Source organism: Miscanthus floridulus, unplaced genomic scaffold (genome assembly GCF_019320115.1).
Source record: "Miscanthus floridulus cultivar M001 unplaced genomic scaffold, ASM1932011v1 os_2221, whole genome shotgun sequence".
NCBI classification, from domain to species: domain Eukaryota; kingdom Viridiplantae; phylum Streptophyta; class Magnoliopsida; order Poales; family Poaceae; genus Miscanthus; species Miscanthus floridulus.
In genome coordinates, this window is record NW_027098171.1 from 1,150 (window position 1) to 25,655 (window position 24,506).

Sequence of the window (24,506 nt, forward strand, 5' to 3'; positions counted from 1 at the left end):
AATAAGGGCTTGTTTGAATGCAGGAGTTTTATAGGAATTACACAGTAATTTCACTGGAATCCATTCATTTTCACAAGAAAAACGTATGAACAAAGAAAAATTTCAGTATTTCAAACAGGGCCCAAGGGATGACATGGATAGCTTGCATGAAAGAATTGTAAGTTAGTGGAACATTTAGTGAAAAATAATATAGATACCTTGCATAAAGAGATAAAACATCTACTAAGATTTACCTTTATAAGCGTATATAGACAGAGAGATGGGTAGTACCGTAGAAGATCCTCTATGTAAACTATTTTTAGGGAAAGCGATAACGCTCGAAGATGGGTAGAGAGAGATAGCAGTCGTATACTCCATATCTCACCGTTGCTCTTTCTGATTTCAGCTCTGATCGGCTGCCAGGAAGCCGGCTTATCAATTACAGTATTTTTCTGTCCCAGATCAGCACACGCGACTTAGCCGAACTTAGCATTCTCTTCCTCGTTCCAACCCGCTCTCATCGCCCATCCACTTGTAAAAAAAAAAACCCGTCCCCCATCCCACAGCGAATCTCCCAAAACCCGGCTCCCCGATTTCCAATCCCACCCGTCCCCCCGAAGAGATCAGATGCCGGCGTGCTGCTGCTGATCGAGCGCAGCGGAAGCGGAGGCGATGTGGGCTAGCCGGCCGGCGGTGCACCCCGTGGAAGCGCCGCCGCCGGCGCCGGCCGCGGCGGCGCAGGCCCTGGGGGAGGGGGAGGGCGCCGCGCACCCGCGCGGGGTGCGGATGAAGGATCCACCTGGGGCGCCTGGGACACCTGCAGGGCTTGGTCTACGCCTTGCGCAGGCTTTCTTCGCAGCCGCCGCGCTCGCCGTCATGGCGTCCACCAACGACTTCCCGTCCGTCTCCGCCTTCAGGTCCAACAAATATCTTTTCATGTGGACCCCTCTCTTTTGAAATCTGAACCGACTTCTTTGGTTTCATTGTATGCCTGGATTAGAAATGGAAATATTCTCTGCATGCGAGCTTTCTTGAGTCTTGCGCTTTAACTTTGAGCATAGTAGTCGTATTTGTGGTATATTGAATCTATTTGTGTAAGGGGTTAGGCGATGGTGTGATGTGGTTGACTGAATTGTTTGCGGAGCTTGTGTGTGATGACCGGAGAATACATATTTACGTGTAGCAAAAAATAAGTATTCTACCAAAAATTTTTTGGAGGATAACTAAATCTCACTTCACCTCATATACTTACGATGTTATTAATTAGCTGGGTGCCAATGTGGCAGTTGTAATCCCCAATTGACTAATGGTGAATTAAATGGCCATTTAGCTCATTTTATCATGTTTAACTCTGATTCTGTTTATACTATTTAGATGGTTTTTAATAATCCAATCATTTAATTCGCTGTTTAGGGCCTAATCGACATGGGTGGCCTTTGTTTACCGTTTAAATGCTGTTTAAACAAACTAAAAGGCCATTTATTTGAACAGTGCCTCCACCTAACTACATGCAAATATGTAACCATGATGAATTTTCTCACTAAGTTCACATTTTAATCAGCCATGAAACTGATGGGATGCTTCTGTGATTTTTTTCCCCAAATATCCTGAGGAGCTGTGTATCATTATATTAAGAAGAAAATGGGGGTAATACAAAGCCACACACACCTACACCCACATTGACACCATCCAAGTCTTCAGGTGGACATTCGCGCCTATTACAACTGTCAGCTTAACCACGTATAATTTTATGGATAAGTCTGGCTGTTGTGGTCTTTGTGGGGCTGTTGTGGTCTTTGTGTTTTTAGGACAGCATAGGACAGCATCTTAGACTAGAGGACAACATCTAGGATAGCATCTTAGACTAGCATCTAGAGGACAGCATCTTAGCATCTAGGACAGCATCTTAGACTAGCATCTTGGCATATGCTTGGCTGGCTAGCAGCCTATAAATATGTATTCCCAACCCCTTGGGTTGGCATGGCATTGAGAAATAAACCAGAAAATTGTATCCCCAACCCCTTGGGTTGGCATGACATTGAGAAATAAACCAGAAAATTGTCCCAACTCCTAGTGTCATTCTCTCTCGATGAGAGTAAGAATTCTGCTACTTCCAAGAGTGCAAATTCGGCGACTAACAACTGGTATCAAAGCCGTATTATCCTGTAGCCTGAGCATCTCCTGCTCGTCTCCTCTCCCAGCCACACAACAGCCCCAGCTGCGAGCAGCAGCTCCGGCCGCTCCTGCTCACTCCTCCCCCGCGCAGTCTGAAGCAACCCTCTCCCCACGCAGCATCCCCCTGGTAGCGCGTCATGTCTGTAGGGCAGTCTCAGCGCTCGGTCGCCTCGAGCACTCGGCGTCGGCAGGAGGCCGAACTTGCCGCGGCAGAGGAACGCGAGCGAGCGGCGGCAGAGACCGCTGCGGTGGCGGCAAGGGCGTCGAGGCTGACAGCAGCCAGAGCGGAGGCGGAGATAGCGGAGGTGGCAGCGGAGGTCGAGGCTCTGCGTGGCAGCATCGGCAGCTCCATTTCCGCTTACGACACCGCCAACGCGGACCTCAAGCTGCTAGAGAGGGAGGCACCGCGAGCGCGGGCGGCGCTGTGGGCAGCCGCGCACGCCCATGAGCGTGGCGGCAGCCCAGACAGGCGCGGACGCGCTGGCGGCGCTCCTGGAGGAGGCGCGCACGGCGGTGGCGCTCCTGGGGCAGCCGCGCACGCCCACGAGCGCGGCGGCAGCCCAGACAGGCGCGGACGCGCCGGCGGCGCTCTTGGAGGAGGCGCGCACGGCGGCGGCGCTCCTGGAGGAGGCGCGCACGGCAACGGTGGCGGAAGGGTCGATGGAGAGCGCGACCTTCACAGGCAGCGTGGCTCTCTCCCCAGATCGGTACCGACGGGTCGATGGAGAGCGCGGCCTTCACAGGCAGCGTGGCTCTCTCTCCCCGGATCGGTACCGTGGTTACCACGGGCTCCAGGCTGTTGTCAGGGACGTCGGTGCCGGCGGTGGGTGGCCTACCCTCACCAAGACCAACTACGTCGAGTGGGCTTGCGGTGATGAGGGTAAAGCTCCAGGTGCGGCACATGTGGGAGGCAGTCCGATACGGCGACGTCGACTACGACCTAGATCGACGGGCGCTGGATGCCCTCATCGCTGCAGTCCCACCCGAGATGCAGTTCTCGCTTACTAACAAGCGGATTGCCAAGGAGGCTTGGGACGCCATCGCTGCGGCACGCATTGGCAGCGACCGCGCCCAATCCACACTGCAGGCACTTCGCAAGGAATGGAGAACCTGGCCTTCAAGCCAGGTGAGGACGTTGATGACTTTGCTCTCCGTCTCAACACTCTGTTGCAGAAGATGGTGCAGTTCGGCGATGACACCTACGGCAAGGAGAGAGCTGTCGAAAAGCTCTTTCGCTGCGTCCCCGAGAAGTACAAGCAGATGCCTCGCTCGATCGAGTCCCTGCTGGATCTCTCCACGATGTCGATCGAGGAGGCGATAGGTCGCCTCAAGGTCGTCGACAGCGATGAGCCACAGTCTCTCTCGGGGCCCATCACCACTGGCGGGAAGCTCCTTCTCACTCAGGAGCAGTGGCTTGCCAGCCAAGGTGACCGGAAGAAGGGGGAGCCTTCTTCCGTGACAGGCGGCCGCAAGCGTGGCAAGCCACGTAAGGCGCGCAGAGACGCCCAGGCCGGGGCGCGAGGACGTGCCGAGGGTGATGCCCACGGAGGCGCCCAGGGCGGCGCCGCCGGCACGAGACGACGCCTGCCGCAACTGCGGCCAGCTCGGCCATTGGGCCAAGGACTGCCGACAGCCACGACGCGGCCAGGCCCACGTCGCACAGGCGGAGGAGGAGCCGGCTCTGTTCATGGCACATGCAAGCATTGAGCTACATCCAGCGGCACCGGCCGCAGCGGCTCTCCTCCACCTAGATGAGCCAAAAGCACACGCCCTCCTCGACGACAGCTCCGACAACGACAAGACTGACGGGTGGTGCCTCGACACCGGCGCCACCCTCACATGACCGGTCGACGGGAGTTCTTCACTGAGCTTGACTCTAGCGTTCGAGGCTCCGTCAAGTTTGGGGATGCCTCCGGCGTGGAGATCAAGGGCGTCGGCTCCACCGTGTCTGGTGAGCACAGGCTGCTCACCGGAGTCTACTACATCCCCGCGTTGAGGAACTCCATCATCAGCTTGGGACAGCTGGATGAGAACGGTTCGCGCGTGGTGGTTGAGGACGGAGTCATGAGGATTTGTGATCGTCGTCGTCGCCTTCTTGCCAAGGTATCCAGAAGCGCAAAATCGACTCTACGTCCTTAATGTGCAGGTGGCACAACCGCTCTGTCTCACTGCTCGTCAGGACGACGAGGCGTGGTAGTGGCACGAGCGTTTTGGGCACCTTCACTTTGAGGCCCTGAAGCGGCTTAGTGCCACGGAGATGGTGCGAGGCCTGCCGTGCCTCGACCATGTGGAGCAGCTCTGCGACGTCTGCATTTTGACGAAGCAGAGGCGACTCCCCTTTCTACAGCGGGCTAGCTTTCGGGCCAAGGAGAGGCTCGAGCTTGTGCACGGGGACTTGTGTGGCCCGGTGACACCGGCCACATCGGGAGGACGACGCTACTTCCTGCTGCTCGTCGACGACCTCTCCCGCTACATGTGGGTGATGGTCCTCGGCAGCAAGGGAGAGGCTGCGGACGCCATCAGGCGCGCGCAGGCTGCTGCGGAGGCGGAGTGCGGCCGCAAGCTGCGCGTGCTGCGCACCGACAACGGCGGCGAATTCACGGCGGCTGAATTCGTGTCGTACTGCGTTGACGAGGGCATTCAGCGCCACTACTCCGCGCCGTACAGCCCGCAGCAGAACGGCGTCGTCGAGCGGTGCAACCAGACGGTTGTGGGGATGGCTCGGGCCCTCCTCAAGCAGAGGGGGATGCCGGCTGTCTTCTGAGGAGAGGCGGTGGTGACAGCCGTCTACATCCTCAATCGCTCGCCTACTAAGGCGCTCGACGGCAGGTCGCCGTACGAGACTTGGCATGGGCGCAAGCCGGCGGTGTCCCACTTGCGGGTCTTCGGCTGCCTCGCGTTCGCCAAGGAGCTTGGCCACATTAGCATGCTCGACGACAGGAGCACTCCGGGAGTGTTCATCGGCTACGCGGAGGGCTCAAAGGCCTACCGCATCCTCGACCCGAAGACACAGCGTGTGCGCACGGCGCGCGACGTTGTGTTCGACGAAGGGCGAGGATGGGCGTGGGACAAGGCGGTGGACGACGGCTCGGCTCCGACGTACGACGACTTCACTGTCGAGTACGTCCACTTCGAGGGAGCTGGGGGAGTAGGCGGCTCTTCTTCGGCGAGCGCGTCTACCAATGTCCCCGAGTCTTCACCGACCCCGACGCCTGCTACTCCGACAGCACCACGCTCTCCAGCCAAGACCTCGGCTGCGATGAGTCCTTCGCCGGCTCCACCACAGCCGGCAACGCCACGCACTCCAGCACCGACAGGCACCACTCCGGGTACATCTACTCCACCACCAGCTCGTGTCGAGCACGGCCCGGTTGATCTCGCTACTCCACTCTCTCACGATGAGGAGCGCGTCGACGTGTACCACGACGGCGAGCCGTTGCGGTACCGTACGATGGAGAACCTTCTCGGCGATCAGCCGGTGCTGGGACCGGTGCCTCACGACTTGGAGGTGCAGTTGCACCTTGCGTGTGACGACGGCGAGCCTCGGTCGTTTGCAAAGGCCGAGAGACACGCGGCATGGCGCGCCGCGATGCAGTTGGAGATGGATGCGGTTGAGAAGAACCGCACCTGGGAGCTTGCTGACCTTCCTCGGGGTCACCGTGCGATCACCCTTAAGTGGGTGTACAAGCTGAAGAGGGATGAAGCCAGTGCCATCGTCAAGCACAAGGCTCGCTTGGTGGTACGAGGTTTCGTGCAGCAGGAGGGGGTCGACTTCGACGACGCCTTTGCTCCCGTGGCACGGATGGAGTCCGTGCGACTCCTTGCGCTAGCTGCCCAGGAGGGCTGGCGTGTTCATCACATGGACGTCAAGTCGGCGTTCCTTAACAGCGACTTGAAGGAGGAGGTCTACGTGCACCAGCCGCCGGGATTTGCGATCCCTGGCAAGGAGGGCAAGGTGCTCCGCCTGCGCAAGGCCCTCTATGGCTTGCGGCAGGCACCAAGGGCGTGGAATGCCAAGTTGGATTCCACGCTAAAGGGGATGGGCTTCGAGCAAAGCCCGCACGAGGCGGCCATCTACCGACGGGGCAGTGGAGGTAATGCTCTGCTGGTGGGTGTCTACGTCGACGACTTGGTGATCACCGGCACCAAGGATGCGGAGGTGGCGGCATTTAAGGAAGAGATGAAGGCCACCTTCCAGATGAGTGACCTGGGGCCTCTCTCCTTCTACCTGGGAATCGAGGTGCACCAGGATGACTCCGGGATCACGCTTCGACAGACCGCCTACGCCAAGCGCGTCGTTGAGCTAGCTGGGCTCACCGACTGCAACCCAGCTCTTACTCCGATGGAGGAGAGGCTGAAGCTGAGCAATGACAGCACGACGGAGGAGGTGGACGCTACGCAGTACCGGCGTCTTGTGGGGAGCCTTCGCTACCTCGCCCACACACGGCCGGACCTGACATTCTCCGTCGGCTACGTTAGTCGGTTCATGCAGCGACCGACAACGGAGCACCAGCAGGCTGTGAAGAGGATCATCCGCTACGTTGCGGGGACTCTCGACCACGGCCTCTACTACCCTAGGTGCCCTGGGGCGGCACACTTCGTCGGGTACAGCGACAGCGACCACGCCGGCGACATCGACACCAACAAGAGCACGAGCGGGATCCTCTTCTTCCTCGGCAAGTGCCTCGTTAGCTGGCAGTCGGTCAAGCAGCAGTTGGTGGCCCTGTCCAGCTGCGAGGCCGAGTACATAGCGGCCTCCACCGCTTCGACTCAGGCGCTCTGGCTCGCTCGACTGCATGGTGATCTCCTCGGCAGAGACACTAGAGCGGTGGAGCTCAGAGTGAACAGCAAGTTCGCTCTGGCCCTGGCAAAGAACCCCGTCTTCCATGAACGCAGCAAGCACATCCGGGTGAGGTACCACTTCATCCGAGGCTGTCTTGAGGAAGGGAGCATCAAGGCGAGCTACATCAACACCAAGGACCAGCTTGCGGACTTGCTCACCAAGCCCCTTGGGAGGATCAAGTTCCTTGAGCTCTGCTCCAGGACCGGGATGGTTCAACTTTCCCACAAGACGACGCACAAGACTTAGGGGGAGAATGATGGATAAGTCTGGCTGTTGTGGTCTTTGTGGGGCTGTTGTGGTCTTTGTGAGGCTGTTGTGGTCTTTGTGTTTTTAGGACAGCATAGGACAGCATCTTAGACTAGAGGACAGCATCTAGAACAGCATCTTAGACTAGCATCTAGAGGACAGCATCTTAACATCTAGGACAACATCTTAGACTAGCATCTTAGACTAGCATCTTGGCATATGCTTGGCTGGCTAGCAGCCTATAAATATGTATCCTCAACCCCTTCGGTTGGCATGGCATTGAGAAATAAACCAGAAAATTGTATCCCCAACCCCTTGGGTTGGCATGGCATTGAGAAATAAACCAGAAAATTGTCCCAACTCCTAGTGTCATCTTCTCTCAATGAGAGTAAGAATTCTGCTACTTCCAAGAGTGTGAATTCAGCGACTAACATAATTAACTCACATTTGGCACAAGGGCAAGGAGGGTAAGCAATACCTCATGCCCTGGCCAGACTCCAAAGATGTAAATCCTTGCTAAGCAAGCAACAAGACTCCTAGCTACACTTGGATTGAGAACCTTCCTGACTTGAGCACCTATTCTGATGGATCCACAAGGTCCAACCACCTAGAATGATCAGAGAACTGAGGTCCTTCCTGAGTTGAGCACTACAACCGGCAATGATTCTTCCCACCAATCATCAAAATAATCCTCTGGTTGCAGACTGAGGTGCTGCAGACCTACTCCACGCAGGAGGTTGAACCAAAATTCGTGAGCAACGACAAGAAACCAGAAGGTGATCAGATCAATGCTCTCTTCAGCTTGGAAACAGTCAGGGTTTCTTTCTGAACGGGGCACCCCTCATCTTGCCAGTCGATTGGCCATCCAACACCTGTTTCGAGCGACTAACCACATGAAGGAACTACACTTGCCTGGTGCCCAAATCTTCTATATCCTCTCCCATGGTCTGAAACAAATAGTACCCTGGAAATAACCAGCATATGCAGATGTTGCCAAGTATGTCCCATCCCTAGAAAGCTGCCAAAAACAGGAGTCTGATACACCGGTTGCAAAATCAGCTCAGAAATAATGTCCGGAGGGCAAGGTATTCAGTGATATCACCTGCTGTCAAAGCACCTTGGATGTCGATGACCCAGGCATGATCAGTGAGGGATCAAGAACAGTTCTCTTGTTTGCTCTTCTCTCGTTACAAACAAAAAACTTGTGCAAGATCAGCTATCTGTTGGCCATGAATCCACTTGTCAAGCCAAAATAAGGTTCCAGCACCATTGCCCACTGGCCATGGAGAAGGAAGTGTGGACAGATTTGTGAACATGAATGGGGAACATAGACCAAGATTGGCTTGAATCAATTTCTTTTAGCCACAACCATCTCATCTTAAGAGACCAGCCAAGGGTTTGGAGCTTAGAAATCTCAAGAACCACGAGTTCTCTAGGGAGGCACACTTTAGTCCAGGTGACCAAATAGTGACCACCTTTTGCATTCTTCCTACCTCTCCACGAGAAACCATTCCCGATTTTATCAGTCACCTTAATGGCCCATGGAGGAAAATCAATGGCCATGGCAAGATACACCAACAAGGAGGTCAGTACAAACTGTACCAATATTCTGGAAACCAATCAGCAAGACATTAATAGTTGCTTCTGTGTTTACAACCGAAATCTATGGATTGTGAGTGTTCACAAATGTGTTCCTCATTGCAATAAATCGGTCAGCATGTTTTCTTCAGTTTGAACAGACTGAGTAGCGCATCACCATCTTTTTTATATTATATATTATATATTATATATTATATATTATATATTATATATTATATATATATACAAGATTTGAAGACTAATAAAAACAATGATGAATCACAGTAATCTATCATGTTTTTTCAATTGGAACAGTTCTCGATCCTTGGGTTTCAATTCTGAGTAGATTACTCATTATTTACATTGTATTAATGCTATCTTGTCTAACTGTTTAGGTGATGGCATGCTGTTTTTTATTGAATTATATCCAGAGCTTACCCTTGTGATAGCTAGGGTAACACTTACAATTTCTGTTTCATCATGGAAAAGGAAATTATCTTTCTCAAATCTTGTACCATGGACTAGATTGCTTCCAACAAACTGCATTTGACCTTTAAAATGATAAGTTTGGTCAGTAAGCTAGTTTTCAACCGGTCTTTAAACTTTGTGAACTACATTTTTATTTCTGATTATAACTGGAAGTGAAGATTGTGGTGTCTCTATGAATGTGTTGCTCCTTATGCTTATTCATTATAATAGCTTTTTTTGCTTCAAAAAACAGAATGAGTTTGGCAACATCTTCTAAACACAAGATGTCAAGGGCGTCGAAGTCTAGGGTAGCTGGACCTCGGCTATGTAGTTTGTAGCTTCGATCCGTGGTGTTGGGGCGAGGTTTTACCCCTCGGCGCCCTATTGTTGAAGAAGGGAATTAGGAGGTAGGAATATTGTTATTGCTTGATTATCCCTGTCCAGAGTACAAGACTAAATAGGCTCATAGCCTTAACTGCCCGGATGTAATTTCTCCTACATCTAAGGCCTCGATTGGCCTTGCCTTCTTCCAGCGCTACATCTAAGGCCGTGATTGGCCTTGCCTTCTTCCAGCGCGTGCTTCCTGCGCGGTGACTGTGCCTACGGCGCGCCTTCAGCGCTCCTGCGCGTGACACAAGACTAATAGAGCAATGAGGAATTCTTGTATCCCACAAAAACCTTGTCCTGGAACCAAGGACAGGGTCATGTTTCTGCAGGGACGAAACCATGCTTTGTTAGACTGTTGCTGATAGGATTACGGATCCTACCGCGTAGATCACGGAGTCTGTAGGGGTGAGAGGGAGGTGGAGCAGGCTGGGAACCTCGCTGCCGGCGGCTGGACGCCGTGGTGGAGGATGGGCGGTAGCGGCTGTAGCCCTAACCCTCGCGTAGCTACAGTAACGGCGGCTACAGTAACGCGTGAACAGTAGAGGCGGCTAGGGTTAGGAACTCCCGGCTCCCAGGGGAAGCCGGAAACAATAGATTATTTCTGCTTAATTATCCAAATGTCTTACAAGCCATATATATAGCTCTCACAAATAAGGGATATATCTAATAAATAGGCTAAATAATAAATAATATGGGCTGTTAGGCCCCTAATGCCGGCGCACAAGCTCAGCCACTAATGGGCCTCCGCCTGGTATATGTGACGCCGGTCATAACAGTTGCTTTGACAGCTTCAATTTTGATAGATCTGGTGTTAGATAAAATCTGGTATTGCTGTTGACCATATTCCTGTCTTGGGCATCCCTTGGAATTCTCACTGTATGAAAACAGGTCACAGAGATGTGAAGAGCCTCAAGCCTCAGCAAGAGGCCTTTTTTATGCCTTTGTTAGTGGATTAGTGTTATTAAAATAGGAACGTACTCCCTCCGTCCCAAAAAGAATGACATTATGGGATGCATAATCAGCTTTATAAAAACTTAGCAACATTTGTATCACTAAATGATTTTATTATGAAAATATATTCAACAATTCATCTAATGGTACTAATTATGCATTATAAACATTAATATTCTTTTATATATAATATAGTTGGTCAAAGTTAAAAAATGTTTGACTCCTCGGGAAGTGAGAATGGCATTCTTTGTGGGACAGAGGGAGTAGATGATAGATGTAGTGGAATGTTTTCTACAATACAATGATAATCGCACTAGCCTAATCATCTGAAGAGAAAAATTGATAGTTCAGTGCAAGCGAAAGGGCTTCTAGGTGAGAAGGTCTTCTTAAGCATAATATCCTGGGGCTGCCTACCCCTTGTAGGTCGAGTTTTTTTTTTGATAGTTCAATTCAATTACTCCCTCTGTCCCTGAATAAGTTAATTCCTTGAGTTGACCTAAGTCAAACTTTTTTAAATTTGACCAAATTTACAGGGAAGTGTACCAGGACTTATGAGACCAAATTAATATCATTAGATACACTATGAAATATATTTTCATATTTTGTTCATTTGGTGTTGTAGGATCTCTGGAACTGCAGCACTGTCGCACCAAACAGCGGCATTGCCGCACCTGCAGGAGATATTAGTTCACAGTTCAAAATCTACCCAGCGAAATTTAGATAGGGTAAATTTCTTAGCATCCTGCTGGGTAGTGGATCACAGATCGATAGCTGAAAGTGGTGGGAACACCACACACAAGTAGATCAGCCTCAAACTCTAGAAATCACCTCAACAATAATATGTCATGCAAGTAATGTAAATCAAGCACAAGTGACAATGATTTATCTCGTGGTTCGGCTCGCCACCGAGGCTTGCCTGCCTCCACATGGTTGAGGTTAGCCACTAAGGCTTAGAGCTTTTCAGCCCTTCCTCGTTCTCAAGTCGAGGGACTTAACTCTTGAGATGAGGGGTGAGTTTAATAGCTTCAAGAGATGGTTACAAACTTCTCGGGGTTGCCACACAAGTAGGCAAGCTCCATGGGCGATGCTCTAGCCGGCTAGGAGCCAAGCTCCAAGAGTAACAAACACAGCCGCTGGCCAAAACGTGAACCAAGTGCTCTTTAGAGTTTGGCAATCAATGGAGCTGCTCTCTAATCGAGTTAGGACACTTTTTTCTCAAGGATTGATGGGAAAATCAATGGATTTTCTTGAGGGCTTGATGTCAACAATGGAGTGAGAGAGAGAGAGCTCTTGCTCTATTTTGGGCGTGCTGAAGTGAGGAAGGAGAGAGCTTGATGTCGTTTTTCATTTTCTTTATTACCGTTGGGGAGGAAGGGGAAGGTATATATACCCCCCACCCCCCAACGGTCACTTGAATCGTAGATAGCCGTTGTGGAGGAAAGAGAAAGGTATATATATCCCCAGCCCTCAACGCACACCGCACCCACGGTGTTAGGCAAGACGAAGCCCGCGGCCTTGAGGTCGGGCGAGACGGGGCCCACGGCCTCGGGGACGGGCGAGACGAAGCCCGCGACCAAGGGGTCGGGCGAGCCTCTCTTCAAGTGCGGCAGTGCCGCACCTCGCAAGACAACAAGGGTAATAGTGAAGTGTAGACTGTCTTGACTGTGAATCTGAGATGCACGTTGTTGTTTGAGCACTTGGTAGCACATATTAGCTTAAACATTGTGCTCCCCTCTATATTACGCCTTTTTCTATACTCAACTTTAATATATAAAAGAATTTAAACCTTCTTTGAGTTTGAAGACATCTACATTTATAATTGGGGGCTCCTTCGTTTTGTGTAGCATCCTCGAATATAAATTTCCTGCTTGTCATCTCGATAAATCTAATTAGTTCTCTAATTGTATGGTCATTATCACCAAAACCTACAATTAAGGTTGATTGCACTTTAAATCTTCCTCTTTTTCGTGATTAATGACAACACAACCTTCCCCTAATTATATAAATAGAGAATTGAATTCTCAAATTGGCATAAGAAGCCAAGATTCACATTTTAGTGAAAGTGATGGGGCTCTCCCTACATCCTTGCTCCTGTGGGGTGCTGCATACTGTCAGGTATGTAAAACGTGATGTAAATGACAGTTTATGCAAAACATGGTTTGCTATTGCAGTTGGGTGCGGCACTACCGCAGTTGCTGTAACAGTACAGATCAGAACAGATACCACACAACATGGGATACATATAAAGATATACATTCTAGCACAATTGTATCACAAGTGACAATATAGATTAATATATGTCCATATCACACACAAAGAGTCAAATAGTAGCATTATTTTACAATTTAGAGTTTTTAATGGACTCTCAAACTCTCACCTAACGAAGACTATTCTAAACGGATACGAACATGACTCCATGTTCTTAAGGCATTCATAACATGCTCTTGGTACTTGCTTAAGCTCATACAGCGTCTTTTGGAGTTTGTAAATGTGGTTGGGGAACTTGGGATCTTCAAAACCCGGTGTCTTGCTCAACATAGACAAGGTCTTGAATGCGACCGTTGAGGAATGCACTCTTCACGTCCATTTGATGTAGCTTGAAATTGTGATGAGCGGCATAGGCTAGAAGCATTCGGATTGTTTCAAGTCTTACCACTGGTGTATATGTTTCCTCAAAGTTCAAGCCCTCTACTTGAGTGAAACCTTGATCAACCAATCTTGACTTGTTTCTTGTCATCACGTCATTTTCATCTTGCTTGTTGCGGAAGACCCACTTGGTGCTAATGATATTGATGTTGGGTCTTTCCACCAAGGTCCACACTTGATTTCTTTTGAAATTGTTGAGCTCATCTTGTATGGCCATCTTTCGAAATCCAGGGTCTCCAAGTGCTTGTTCTACCTTAAGAGGCTCCAAAGAGGAAATAAACGAGTAATATTGACAAAAGTTTGCTAAATGTGAATGAGTTGTTACCCTTTTTCGAAGACTCCCAAGGATGTTATCAATGGGATGATCCCGTTGTATTGTTTATCTTAGCCTTGGATGCTCAATGACCTCTTGTTCATCTTTTGGATCTTCATCATTATCTTGCTCAAATATGGGTTGTAGGTTTTGTCCACGAGCTGGAGTCGAATCAGCTGCTGCTGACTGTGTAGGTGCGGCTCTGCCGCCCTCAAGTGCGGCACTGCCGTGCTCTAGAGTTGCAACAGATGTTTGCTGTAGTGTAGCGTCAGGTACGTCAACGGAAATTGGTGCAACAGCAACTTGAGGAACCACCACTTCAGTGAATTCATCTTCTTGTGGTCTAATATCACCAATAGACAATTACTTGATTGCTTCACATGGTGGATCCTCCTTTCCTACGACACTTGAATCAACTTGCTTCACCTGAGAGCTGTTAGATTCATCAAATGTCACATCTATCGCAACCTCAACTCTCCCGGAGGTTTTATTGAAGACACAGAAGGCATACTCATTTGATCTATAACCAAGAAGAAAACCTTTATCAACTTTTGGTGCAAACTTAGAGATTTTGGGTTTCTTTTGAAGTATGAAACACTTGCACCCAAACACTCTAAAGTAAGACACCTTAGGTTTGTTACCGGTTAGAAGCTCATATGAAGTTTTCTTCAACTTCTTGTGTAGGTAGAGGTGGTTGATGGCATGGCAAGCGGTATTGACGGCGTCACACTATTCTTCTAGGATTGTCCTTACCATGTCAATGAGTGTACGATTCTTGCTCTCTACTACACCATTTTGTTGAGGGGTGTATGGAGTTGAGAACTCATACTTATGCTCTCTTCATCAAGAAACTCCTCAACTTCGGTGTTCTTGAATTCGGTCCCATTATCGCTTCTCATTTTCTTGATGGGGAGACCGAACTCCTTTTGAGCTCTTGTAACAAAAGTCTTCACTTTGTCTCTAACTTGATACTTATCAAACAAGAAAAATACCCAAGTGAAACGGGAACAATCATCAACAATAACAAGACCATATTTGTTACCTCCGATACTTAGATAGGCGACCGGTCCAAAGAGATCCATGTGTATGAGCTCCAATGGTTGCGTCGTGGTCATGATACTCTTTGGTGGGTGAGGTACGCCTATTTGCTTTTTGGCTTGACAAGCGTTACATATCCTATATTTCTCAAAGTGAATATTTATTAGCCCAAAGATGTGTTCGTCCTTTTGAAGTTTGGCCAAGTTCCTCATCCCAACATGGGCTAGTCGGCGATGCCAAAGCCACCCCATGTTAGATTTTGCCACTAAACAAGTCTCAAGATTAACTTTATTTTTGTTGAAATCAACTAGGTAAAGCTTGTTCTTTAAATGACCCGTAGAGATAATAGAGGAATCTTCATTTCTAAAGACTTCCACACCCTTATCCGTAAAAAGACAATTGAAGTCCATCTCGCATAATTGAGAGACGCACAATAAATTGTAACCTAACGAATCAATATGTAAAACATTTGTAATTAAATGCTCAAGGGTTATAGCAACTTTACCGAGACCAATCGCATTCCCCTTAGAGTTGTCTCTAAAGAGAATATTTTCATTTGCGTCCATCTTCGGGGTATATGATGAGAACATTCTCCTTTCTCTGGTCATATGATTTGTACATCCACTATCAAGCACCCAACTTGACCCACCGGAGGAGTATGTCTGTAAAATAGATTTAGTTGCTTGATTTATGTCCCCAATTAGACCTGGGACCTTGCATGTTAGTCCCAAGAAATTTAGAAACCCAAATAGAAGTATTCCTATATGTGTTGGCTTCCTTTCCAACATATTTGGCAACCACTTTTCCACTGCTGTTGTTCCTTAAAATAAAACACGAAGTCAAGCTTTGTCGAGGTGGTTGAAACTTTGGTTGATAGGCATACTTGTTCATAGTGTCCCACACTGATTTCTTTGGCTTTTGCTGAATCTGTTTCTGCTGGGACACCTTTTTTTGGGCTTAGTTTGATCAGGAGCAGAATTGGTAGCATTCCCATTTTTGCGTGGAGCGGCACAGCCGACCTTCACTGCAGCACTGCCGCTCTGGACTACGGCACTGCCGCTGTCTGTGCAGGCTGATCTGTACCAACTCTTTCCTTCCTCTCAAACTTGACACACTCATAGTCATTTATGATCTTTTTTCTATTTGTCTTGGCTCCTACAGTGTGCCCAAGCCCATGCTTGATTGAGGGGTGTCTCCCTTGCTTGAATTGAGGCAGTTTTGAATCATTTGCCTTCTTGTCACTTACTTGAGCCTTACCACTCAAGCAGCTCTTGCCAACGATCATAGCAATTTCTTTTCTCGTTGTCTTCATGTTTGGAATGTTAGTGGAATAAGCATTCAAATCAATATTATAATATTTTCCACAACCTTGACTATTGGAAGTAGTACAGGCATCCTTTACCTTAGTGGAATGTGAGTTGCTATCCCAAAGAGTGTTATATTGCAGCTCAAGTTGTTTGTGCTTTTCATTTAAGTCACAATACTTTTTCTTAAGAGTAATATTTTCTTTCTTTATGACAGCATGGTCCCCTTGTTCTTTGGCCAAGGCCTTACGCAAGGATTCCCCTTCACTTCTCTCTAATGCAAGAGTTTCCTTGCTAGCAATGTAGAGATCCTCTTGTTGGATAAGAGTTTCATCTCTAGATTCTAGCTCGGCTTGGACACTCTCTAAGTCCTCCATTAATTTAGTGATGAATAATTTGGTCTTTCCATCTAAGTTATTAGTTAATTTATCAATTTCTTCATCACTAGATTCATTATCACTAGAGGTATCACTAATATCACTACTAGAGATATAACTAGGAGATGAAGGTGGAGGAGCTTTAGTCTTGGATTTAGATTTTACCTTCTCACCTTTTGCCATAAGACAAATGTGAGGGGAGTAGTAGTCATCATCGAACATGTTGGTGAAGAGTCTTGGTGAAGAAGATGGCTCATGGATAGCAATGGTTGTAACTTTCTCATCTTCTTCAGTTGAGCTTTTAATAGATGAATCCCATTCATGCCCAATGCGAGCTTCTATGTTTTTCTTGCTCTTTCTCTGGTCGGCCTTTTCCTCCTTCTCTTTCTTATACTAGTTCTCCTTGATCTCATATGAGCACTTAGCAATGAAGTGATCGGTGCTTCAACAATTGTCTCATTTCCTCTTTTTCTTGTTTGAAAACTTTCTCTTTACTACCTTGTACCCTTGCTTCTTCAACCCTTTGTGAAACCTCTTCATAAAGAAAGTAACATCATCCACTTTTTCATATTGGTCATCATCACGTTCACTCTCATTAGAGGATGAGGTGGTCTCTACTCTTTCTTGAACTTGTTTGATTGCTCTGGGCTTGCTAATTGAAGCTTGCTTGTTGGTCTTGGATTTGCTAGTAGAGCCTTGTTTGCTTGATTTGTTGGCCTTGAGCTACATTCTTATTGATCTTGATGCCTTCTAGCTTTGCTTGCAATTCTCCAAGCTTCTTTCTCTTATTTGTTTCTTCTCTTTGCATGTCAAAGGTTAAGATCCTCCTAAGTACATCATTTGTTGTGAAGTACTCAAACTTCTTGTCTCTAATTAGAGTTACTACGGTCTTATTTCTTGGTGAATAAGCTTCCAACATAATCTTTACAACTTTGTGATCATCTAGCTTATCACAACCATAGCCTCTAATCTTGTCCACCATGGTCATCAACATATCAAATATCTCTTGTGGCCCTTCTCCATCTAAGATAACAAATCGGTTGAGCTTGGACATCAACAAATCAATTCTTGCCTTTTTCACTTTGTCAACCCCTTCATGTGCAAGATGTAAAGTATCCCAAATTTGTTTGGCAACATCCACACCAGTCACTCTGTTGTACTCATCACCATTCAAGGCACTAAGTAGTACACTAATAGCTTGATCGTTGAGGTGGATGATTCTCATTTCTTTCATGGTTGGATTCTTGGGATCATCCGGTGCCTTAAATCCATTACAAACAACCTCTCAAATATCGGGATAAAGACCTATAAGATAGGCTCTCATCAAGTGTTTTCATTTGGCAAAGTTAGTCCCATCAAAATAAGGTAACTTGTCCGCGGGCACATTGATGAAAGACTTACGATCATGGTTAGTCATAGACAGAAGAATAGCTAAAGGATACGGCGGCATATTTTTTGTCGTCATTCTTCTTGCCCTTTCTTTTCTTGTCCTTCTTGCTATGCACTTGGTAGGACTCATCATCATCATCATCTTCGAAGCTGCTAGATAGCTCACTTGAAGATGCATTATAGGTTTTTGCTTCTTGTTCCTTCTTCTTTCTTGCTTCTTTTTTTCTTCTAGCTTCTCTCTTGAGTCTTCTTTCTTTTTTTCTTGCTTTCTTCTCTTCTAACCGCTCCTGCTCCTTCTTCTCTCTTTCTTCTCTTTTCTCTTTTCTAGCTTCCCTTCTTTCTTCTTCATTTTGAGCTTTTTTGGCATCGGTTGCCTCTAGCTGCGGGAGCGTGGAGTTGATGGCTGTAGAGGCACTAAACTCACTGCTGTTGGTGTCATGCAACCCAACGTCCTCCAGATCGACGTTGATGGGCTTCACAACCTCATGCGGTGAAGCGCACACGAGGTAACCTTGTGCTTCGATACCACTTGTAGGATCTTTGGAACGCCTAGAGGGGGATGAATAGGCCTGTAAAAAATCAACTCAAACGGAAGTCAAATTCATCCGCGGCACTGCCGTTCTGTGAGCGCAGCACTGTCGCACCAAACAGCGGCACTGCTGCACCTGCATGAGAAATTAGTTCACAGTTCAAAATCTACCCAACGAAATTTAGATAGGGTAAATTTCTTAGCTTCCTGCAGGGTAGTGGATCACAGATCGATAGCTGAAAGTGGTGGGAATACCACACACAATTAGATTAGTCTTAAACTCTAGAAATCATCTCAACAACAATATGTCATGCAAGTAATGTAAATCAAACACAGGTGACACCATGATTTATCCCGTAGTTCGGCTCGCCATCAAGGCTTGCCTACCTTCACGTTGTTGATGTTGAGATTAGCCACTAAGGCTTAGAGCTTTCTAGCTCTTCCTCGTTCTCAAGTTAAGAGACTTAACTCTTGAGATGAGGGGTGGGTTTACTAGCTTCAAGACATGGTTACAAACCTCCCGATGCTGCCACACAAGTTGGCAAGCTCTACGGGCGACGCTCTAGCCGGCTAGGAGTCAAGCTCCAAGAGTAACAAACACAACCGCTGGCCAAAACGTGAACTAAGTGCTCTTTAGAGTTTGGGAATCAATGGAACTGCTCTCTAATCGAATTGGGACCCTTTTTCCTCAAGGATTGAAGGGGAAATCAATGGATTTGCTTGAGAGCTTGAGGCCAACAATGGAGTGAGAGAGAGAGCTCCTGCTCTGTTTTGGACATGCTGAAGAGAGGAAGAAGAGAGCTGGTTGCCGTTTTTCATTTTCTTTATTATCGTTGGCAAGGGGAAGGTATATATACCCCCCACCCCCCAACGGTCACTTGAATCGCAGATAGCCGTTGGAGAGAAAAGGGAAAGGTATATATACCCGCAGCCCTCAACGGACACCGCACCCAAGGGGTCGGGCGAGACAGAGTCCGTGGCCTCAAGGTCAGGCGAGCCGGAGCGACCAAGGGGTCGGGTGAACCAGAGCCCGCGACCAAGGGGTCGGGTGAGCCTCTCTTCAAATGCGGCAGTGCCGCACCACGCAAGACAACAAGGCTAATAGTGAAGTGAGCACTTGGTAGCATATATTAGCTTAAACATTGTGCCCCCCTTTATAGTACGGCTTTTCCTATACTCAAATTCAATATATAAAAGAATTTAAACCTCCTTTGAGTTTGAAGCCATCTACATTTATAATTGGGGGCTCCTCCGTTTCGCGTAGCATCCTTGAATATAAATTCCCTGCTTGTCATCTCAATAAATCTCATTAGTTCTTTAATTGCGTGGTCATTATCACCAAAACCCATAATTAAGGCTTGATTGCACTTTCAGGTGTCATAAATATTATTATATTTTTTTATAAATTTGTTCAAACCTGAAAATATTTGACTTATGACTCTAGGAATTAATTTATTCACAGATGGAAGGAGTAGTAGCGGTACATGTAATCATGTGTTATATTTGTTTTCATTTTGAAAGGGAACATGCATTTTGAATGTAACATGACCACTTCATATTTAGATGATAGCTTTAATCTAGTTTGATATTAACATGTAAATGAAAATAGAAAATAATTTGTGCATCCTTCTTTTTCAAGGCATTCAGTGAACTTCTTTGCTCTTGTTTGATATTATGGACTCCTTTGGTTATACCATTACAGAATTCAAACACTGACGGTAAAGTAACAATTATATTTATGCTTGATGTTTGAGGTCTATAATATGCATTTTAACATACAATCAGACACTTCATTTCCTTTTATTATTTCTTTTGTTTTCATAACTAGCATAACAATTTGGAATATTACTGTTAGAAAACTGGCCTTTTTCTAATGAATTGTTCAATTTCGACTTTAATCACCAAAGTAAATTTTTCACCCTCTTATATAAATAGAACCATAAAGTAGATACCAATCCAGATTAATGTGCCATTAACAACATTTTTAGATTGGTGTGGGATCCCACTGTCCCAGGTAGCAGATTAGCTTATGAATTGGAGTGGCTTATGTTGTTTGAAGTTTGTGGGTTTGTAGAGAGATTTTGATTTTGTGAATGGTTAGTGGCTAACTATCTAAAATTTGAGTGATATCTGCTAGCATGGCAATAGCATCTTGAAATTATTTCCTTCAGTCACTAATATTGATGTTTTGGACACTGACGGTCTCTACCAAAATGCAACTTCTTCACAACTACTTGTTGTAATTTGTTCACAAAACATAACAAAATTATAGGTTTTTGATTTTATGAAATTACTCAAGAAAAACTTGCTCATAAATTTTCAAATATCAAAACTCTGCACAAATATAATTTGTACTAGCAAAAACTGAATGCACAAACTGAAATGTTTGACTACATGCAACCAAAAAGTTACTTATTCCTGACTGAAGGGGTGTTAATGGCTTATTTGCTAATCATTTGATACTTAAGGGCTGAGTAATGGAAACTCTGCATGTTGGCTCTCGCTGTCCTATGTTTGTGTTTCTAAGCTTCTAGTTGATCTTCCATCATTTAAATATTCAATCTGCCATTTGGTTGAAAACTATTTCTGTGTTTGGTTTGAGGACGTGGTGGGATGGGATGTTATTTGTTTGGTTGAGGAGGATGGGATAGTACCTGTTTTCTGTTTGGTTTGTGGGATTTAGAAATATGGGATGAATGCCCTTTTCTCGTTGTTAGCAGCTGGAGTAAGTGGGCCCCACATGTCATATTGGGTCCACTTGTCTATCTCAGACTTATCTTCTTGCTCCGAGATCTCACGGATGAGGAACCCAGGGGGAGCTTGCCCACGCGTCCGCTGTTCCTCTGCCAGTGCCGCACGCCGCGCTGCTCGATTGATGCGCCGGACTCAGACCTGCACCGTCACTGCCCTTGCGTGGGCCGGTCTGCTGTAGCATCGCTCGCCACCGTGCCGTGCAAAGCTGCCGTGCCGCTGCTCTGCCAGGGATGGGCGTGACCCCAAATCTAGGGAATATTCCTCCTCGAGGACAGACCTAACCCAGCTCGCCTCACAACCAAACACCTCTCTAGGTCATCCCATCCCCGTTCATCCCCTCAACCAAACACATGCTAAGTGATCACACTGGGTTCTGCCCCCCTGATGCCATTGTTTGTGGTCAAAACAGATTCTTAGGAGTTGTGTGGTGATGCAGACTTTTTTTTTGTCAATGGATGATTTATATGTATTTGTCTACCTATTTGGCTACAGAATGGACTGATGGTTTTCTTTTGACCAGCTACCTTGTCGCAGCAGCCATTTTGCAGTGCTTGTGGAGCCTTTTGCTAGCTTTTGTTGACATTTATGCACTTCTTGTCAAGCGATCTTTGAGAAATGCCCGAGCTGTATGTATATTTACTATCGGAGATGGGGTGAGTAATTTCATTTGGTCATACTCTGTAAAATACCCCCTCTGTTTTCTAAAAATATAACACTGTTGTATTTTTCATTCATTATTCGTCTGTTCTATGAATATTTGTACAAATAACAGATATACAATCCACACTTACAGTACTTTTGATGACAGATCTAGTGGTACTCTTTTCACTTTACTAATGAGTAACTGAATAAATATTGTTGGTCAAGTTTGCGCAAAAAAATGTGCATATATTTGAAAACAGAGGGAATAATCATCTATAATTTGCTGTACATTGAAGAGTTGTAAAAATATCAATAGAAGATAAAAAGTTATGTTATGGTCGTGTATATTTGTTTCTTGGTAAAAGGAACAATCTTTCATGAACTACCTTTAATGACCTTTTATGTTTATTCGTAGATCACAGGTACACTAACCTTGGGTGCAGCATGTGCGTCAGCAGGAATCACTGTTCTCATTGGTAATGATCTCAACATATGTGCAGAGAATCACTGTGCAAGTTTCGAGACAGCCACAGCAATGGCTTTCATAAGCTGGTTTGCGCTGGCGCCATCCTGTATCTTGAATTTCTGGTCGATGGCCTCCAGATGAGAAATATAGGATGTTGAAACATAGTTTTCAATGGTTTCGGCACAAGATCGCTGCTTGTGGTAGCAGAAATGCAGTGTCGTAAAGCTAATTGTAATACGCAGAAATTGGTGAATGGATGTGGAATGTAGTGCGTGGTCGAATTGTCTGTACAAAATACGGAGTGCCTTCGTTGGATCTGAAAAGGGTTCTGAATATTGTCAGGGTTTTCCCTTTTACGTTAACATGTTCCGCCTATGTGGTTTGTTGTATTGTACGATGGCATGCATGTATATGACTCGAGATGATGGTTTTCGTGAGGCTTGTTGACATCATGCATATATTGGCTCGAGATTTGTTTCCTTGCCAAGATTTGTTATTGGATACTCTGTTTGGTACAAATAATGATTTATGGAAAAAGTCTATTGAACCTTTGTAACTGGCTGTCCATTTTATCCGTTCACTTATAAAATAGATATTTTATTTTTAAAGTATTGAAAATCATTTGAATAATTTCATGAGGCAGTTTTGTTGATATGTTTACGTGGATGTTGAAATGTTGGTGAGTTAGTAATAACGTTGGAAAAAGTCTTAGCATGTTTTAAACATATGGTTGGTTACTAGTTAGGGCTAAAAGTTAGTCCAAATTAGCTTTGACGGCCTAATTAGCTCATCTATTAGCACTCATACACTAGAGCTGTCGTGGTTCACCACAAATGGCTACCACCACCATTTCTCTGCCCTATCCGCCCCAAGGTAAGCCTCCTTGCACAGCTTTTGACCTCCCCAACCACCGAATCAAGTCTGCTGGCTTTGGATTAGGACCTTCCCCAAGCCTGGCCATCCATCGTTGCCCGTAGGCCCCTCGCGGTGCGCTTCTTGGCCAAGCAAGTGCGGATGCCGCACGCCTTTCCCTGGATGCATAGGCGAAGCTGTGCCATATGGAACAGAACCGACTGTCGGTTGTGAGCCGGGCCGAGCTCTACTCTGCTTTCCACGTTCGTGGTATTTGATGTCAAGGTGACGACATCCTTTCCCATATCTCTACAACTTAAAACATTTAAACTGAAATCGTCAACAACACTTTGACGTCCCCGTGACTTTCCACGTAGACTTCAAAAACACCTCCCCCACCTATCCAAAACCGGAAACCGACTCCCCCACCGTGACTCTGTAACACCCTCTGTTTTGCATCATAATAAAAATCATTAAAAATTTGAACTTTTTCAAAACTTTACAACAAATTAAAACTTGACTAGTTTAGTTTATACAAAACCCTTTTGAAAAATCTTTTCCAAAAGACTTGCATCAAAACTCACCATATGCACTTAAAATGTTTGGAATGTTTGAATTGCTTGTTTGAATATTTGTATGAATTGTTTGCCCTAGAATTTATTGGTACCAAATATCCCTCCTTGATTTATCTCCAAAATTCCTTGATCAATGGCCTTGAAAGCAACCCTTGACTATCCCTAACTACCCAAACCATCCATAGGCTCAGAAATTATTTTGGTTGCGCCCGATGGAACTCCTAGTTGATGTGGGTCATGTGAAATCTCATTTCGGTGTGTTTTGGAGACAATATCGGTGTTGGTGCAAGATAGGTGCATGGTTTGCGCCAAACATGGTTTTTCATCTCCATATTTTCAATTGAGTTGCTTGTTCTACATGTTCTTGCTTGTTCCTCGATTGCTTGCAGGAATTACCCTAGTGGTTTGGTTGATCGTGCTCCACAAGATCACGACGGCCATTGGAGGTGGTTTATCGGTTGCTAAGGCACAACATCCTTGGATGGTTGTAGTCGGGCCATGAACGTCATCTCCATCCCCAAATCGAGTTATCCACCTTCTCTCATCGAAAGTTCGAGATGCAACTCTAGCGGCTTCATACCAGTTGGTAATCAGAGCAAGGTTTATCAGTGAGAGACTTCGAATCCTTCGCTGTTTTTAATTTTTCCTATAGTCTAGAAAAGCCAAAAACATAGTAGATTAGTTTACCCACAATCCTATAAACCCTTTGAGCCTTTGCTAGTACTGCTTAGTTTAGGCTTGTTGAGTTTTTGGTTGCATCGGTGGTGTCGAGTTGCTGGTCTTAGTGTCTATTTCTTTAGAGTTTTGAGTTCTATCACGTTTTGGTCACCACGAGATCCACCATCACCATATACATCTTAATGAGGACATTCCTAGCATTCACTCATCTCCAAATGAAACTACATTTGATATAGCTGGTCCGATTACAAGGAGTAGAGCAAAACAATTGGAGAAGGAAATTCATTCTCAAATGAACGCTAACCTTATGCTTAAT

The 24,506-nt window shown here is 46.4% G+C and overlaps 1 protein-coding gene across 1 annotated transcript; it reads left to right on the plus strand.

The window, feature by feature from the left end:
- Positions 1-449: 449 nt before the first annotated feature.
- Positions 450-22,636, plus strand: LOC136534729 (CASP-like protein 5A3). Its single transcript, XM_066527115.1, has 3 exons — positions 450-896; positions 21,498-21,630; positions 22,035-22,636. Exons 1-3 carry the CDS (start codon positions 652-654, stop codon positions 22,224-22,226), a joined length of 570 nt encoding a protein of 189 aa, XP_066383212.1. The 5' UTR covers positions 450-651; the 3' UTR covers positions 22,227-22,636.
- The last annotated feature ends 1,870 nt before the right edge of the window (positions 22,637-24,506 follow it).

Excerpts from the sequence above, each read along its gene's own strand:
- LOC136534729 (XM_066527115.1), top strand. The coding sequence starts at position 652 with ATGTGGGCTAGCCGGCCGGCGGTGCACCCCGTGGAAGCGCCGCCGCCG. Across the intron at positions 897-21,497 it reads CCGTCCGTCTCCGCCTTCAG|CTACCTTGTCGCAGCAGCCA; the intron begins GTCCAACAAATA and ends TCTTTTGACCAG. Across the intron at positions 21,631-22,034 it reads TATTTACTATCGGAGATGGG|ATCACAGGTACACTAACCTT; the intron begins GTGAGTAATTTC and ends GTTTATTCGTAG.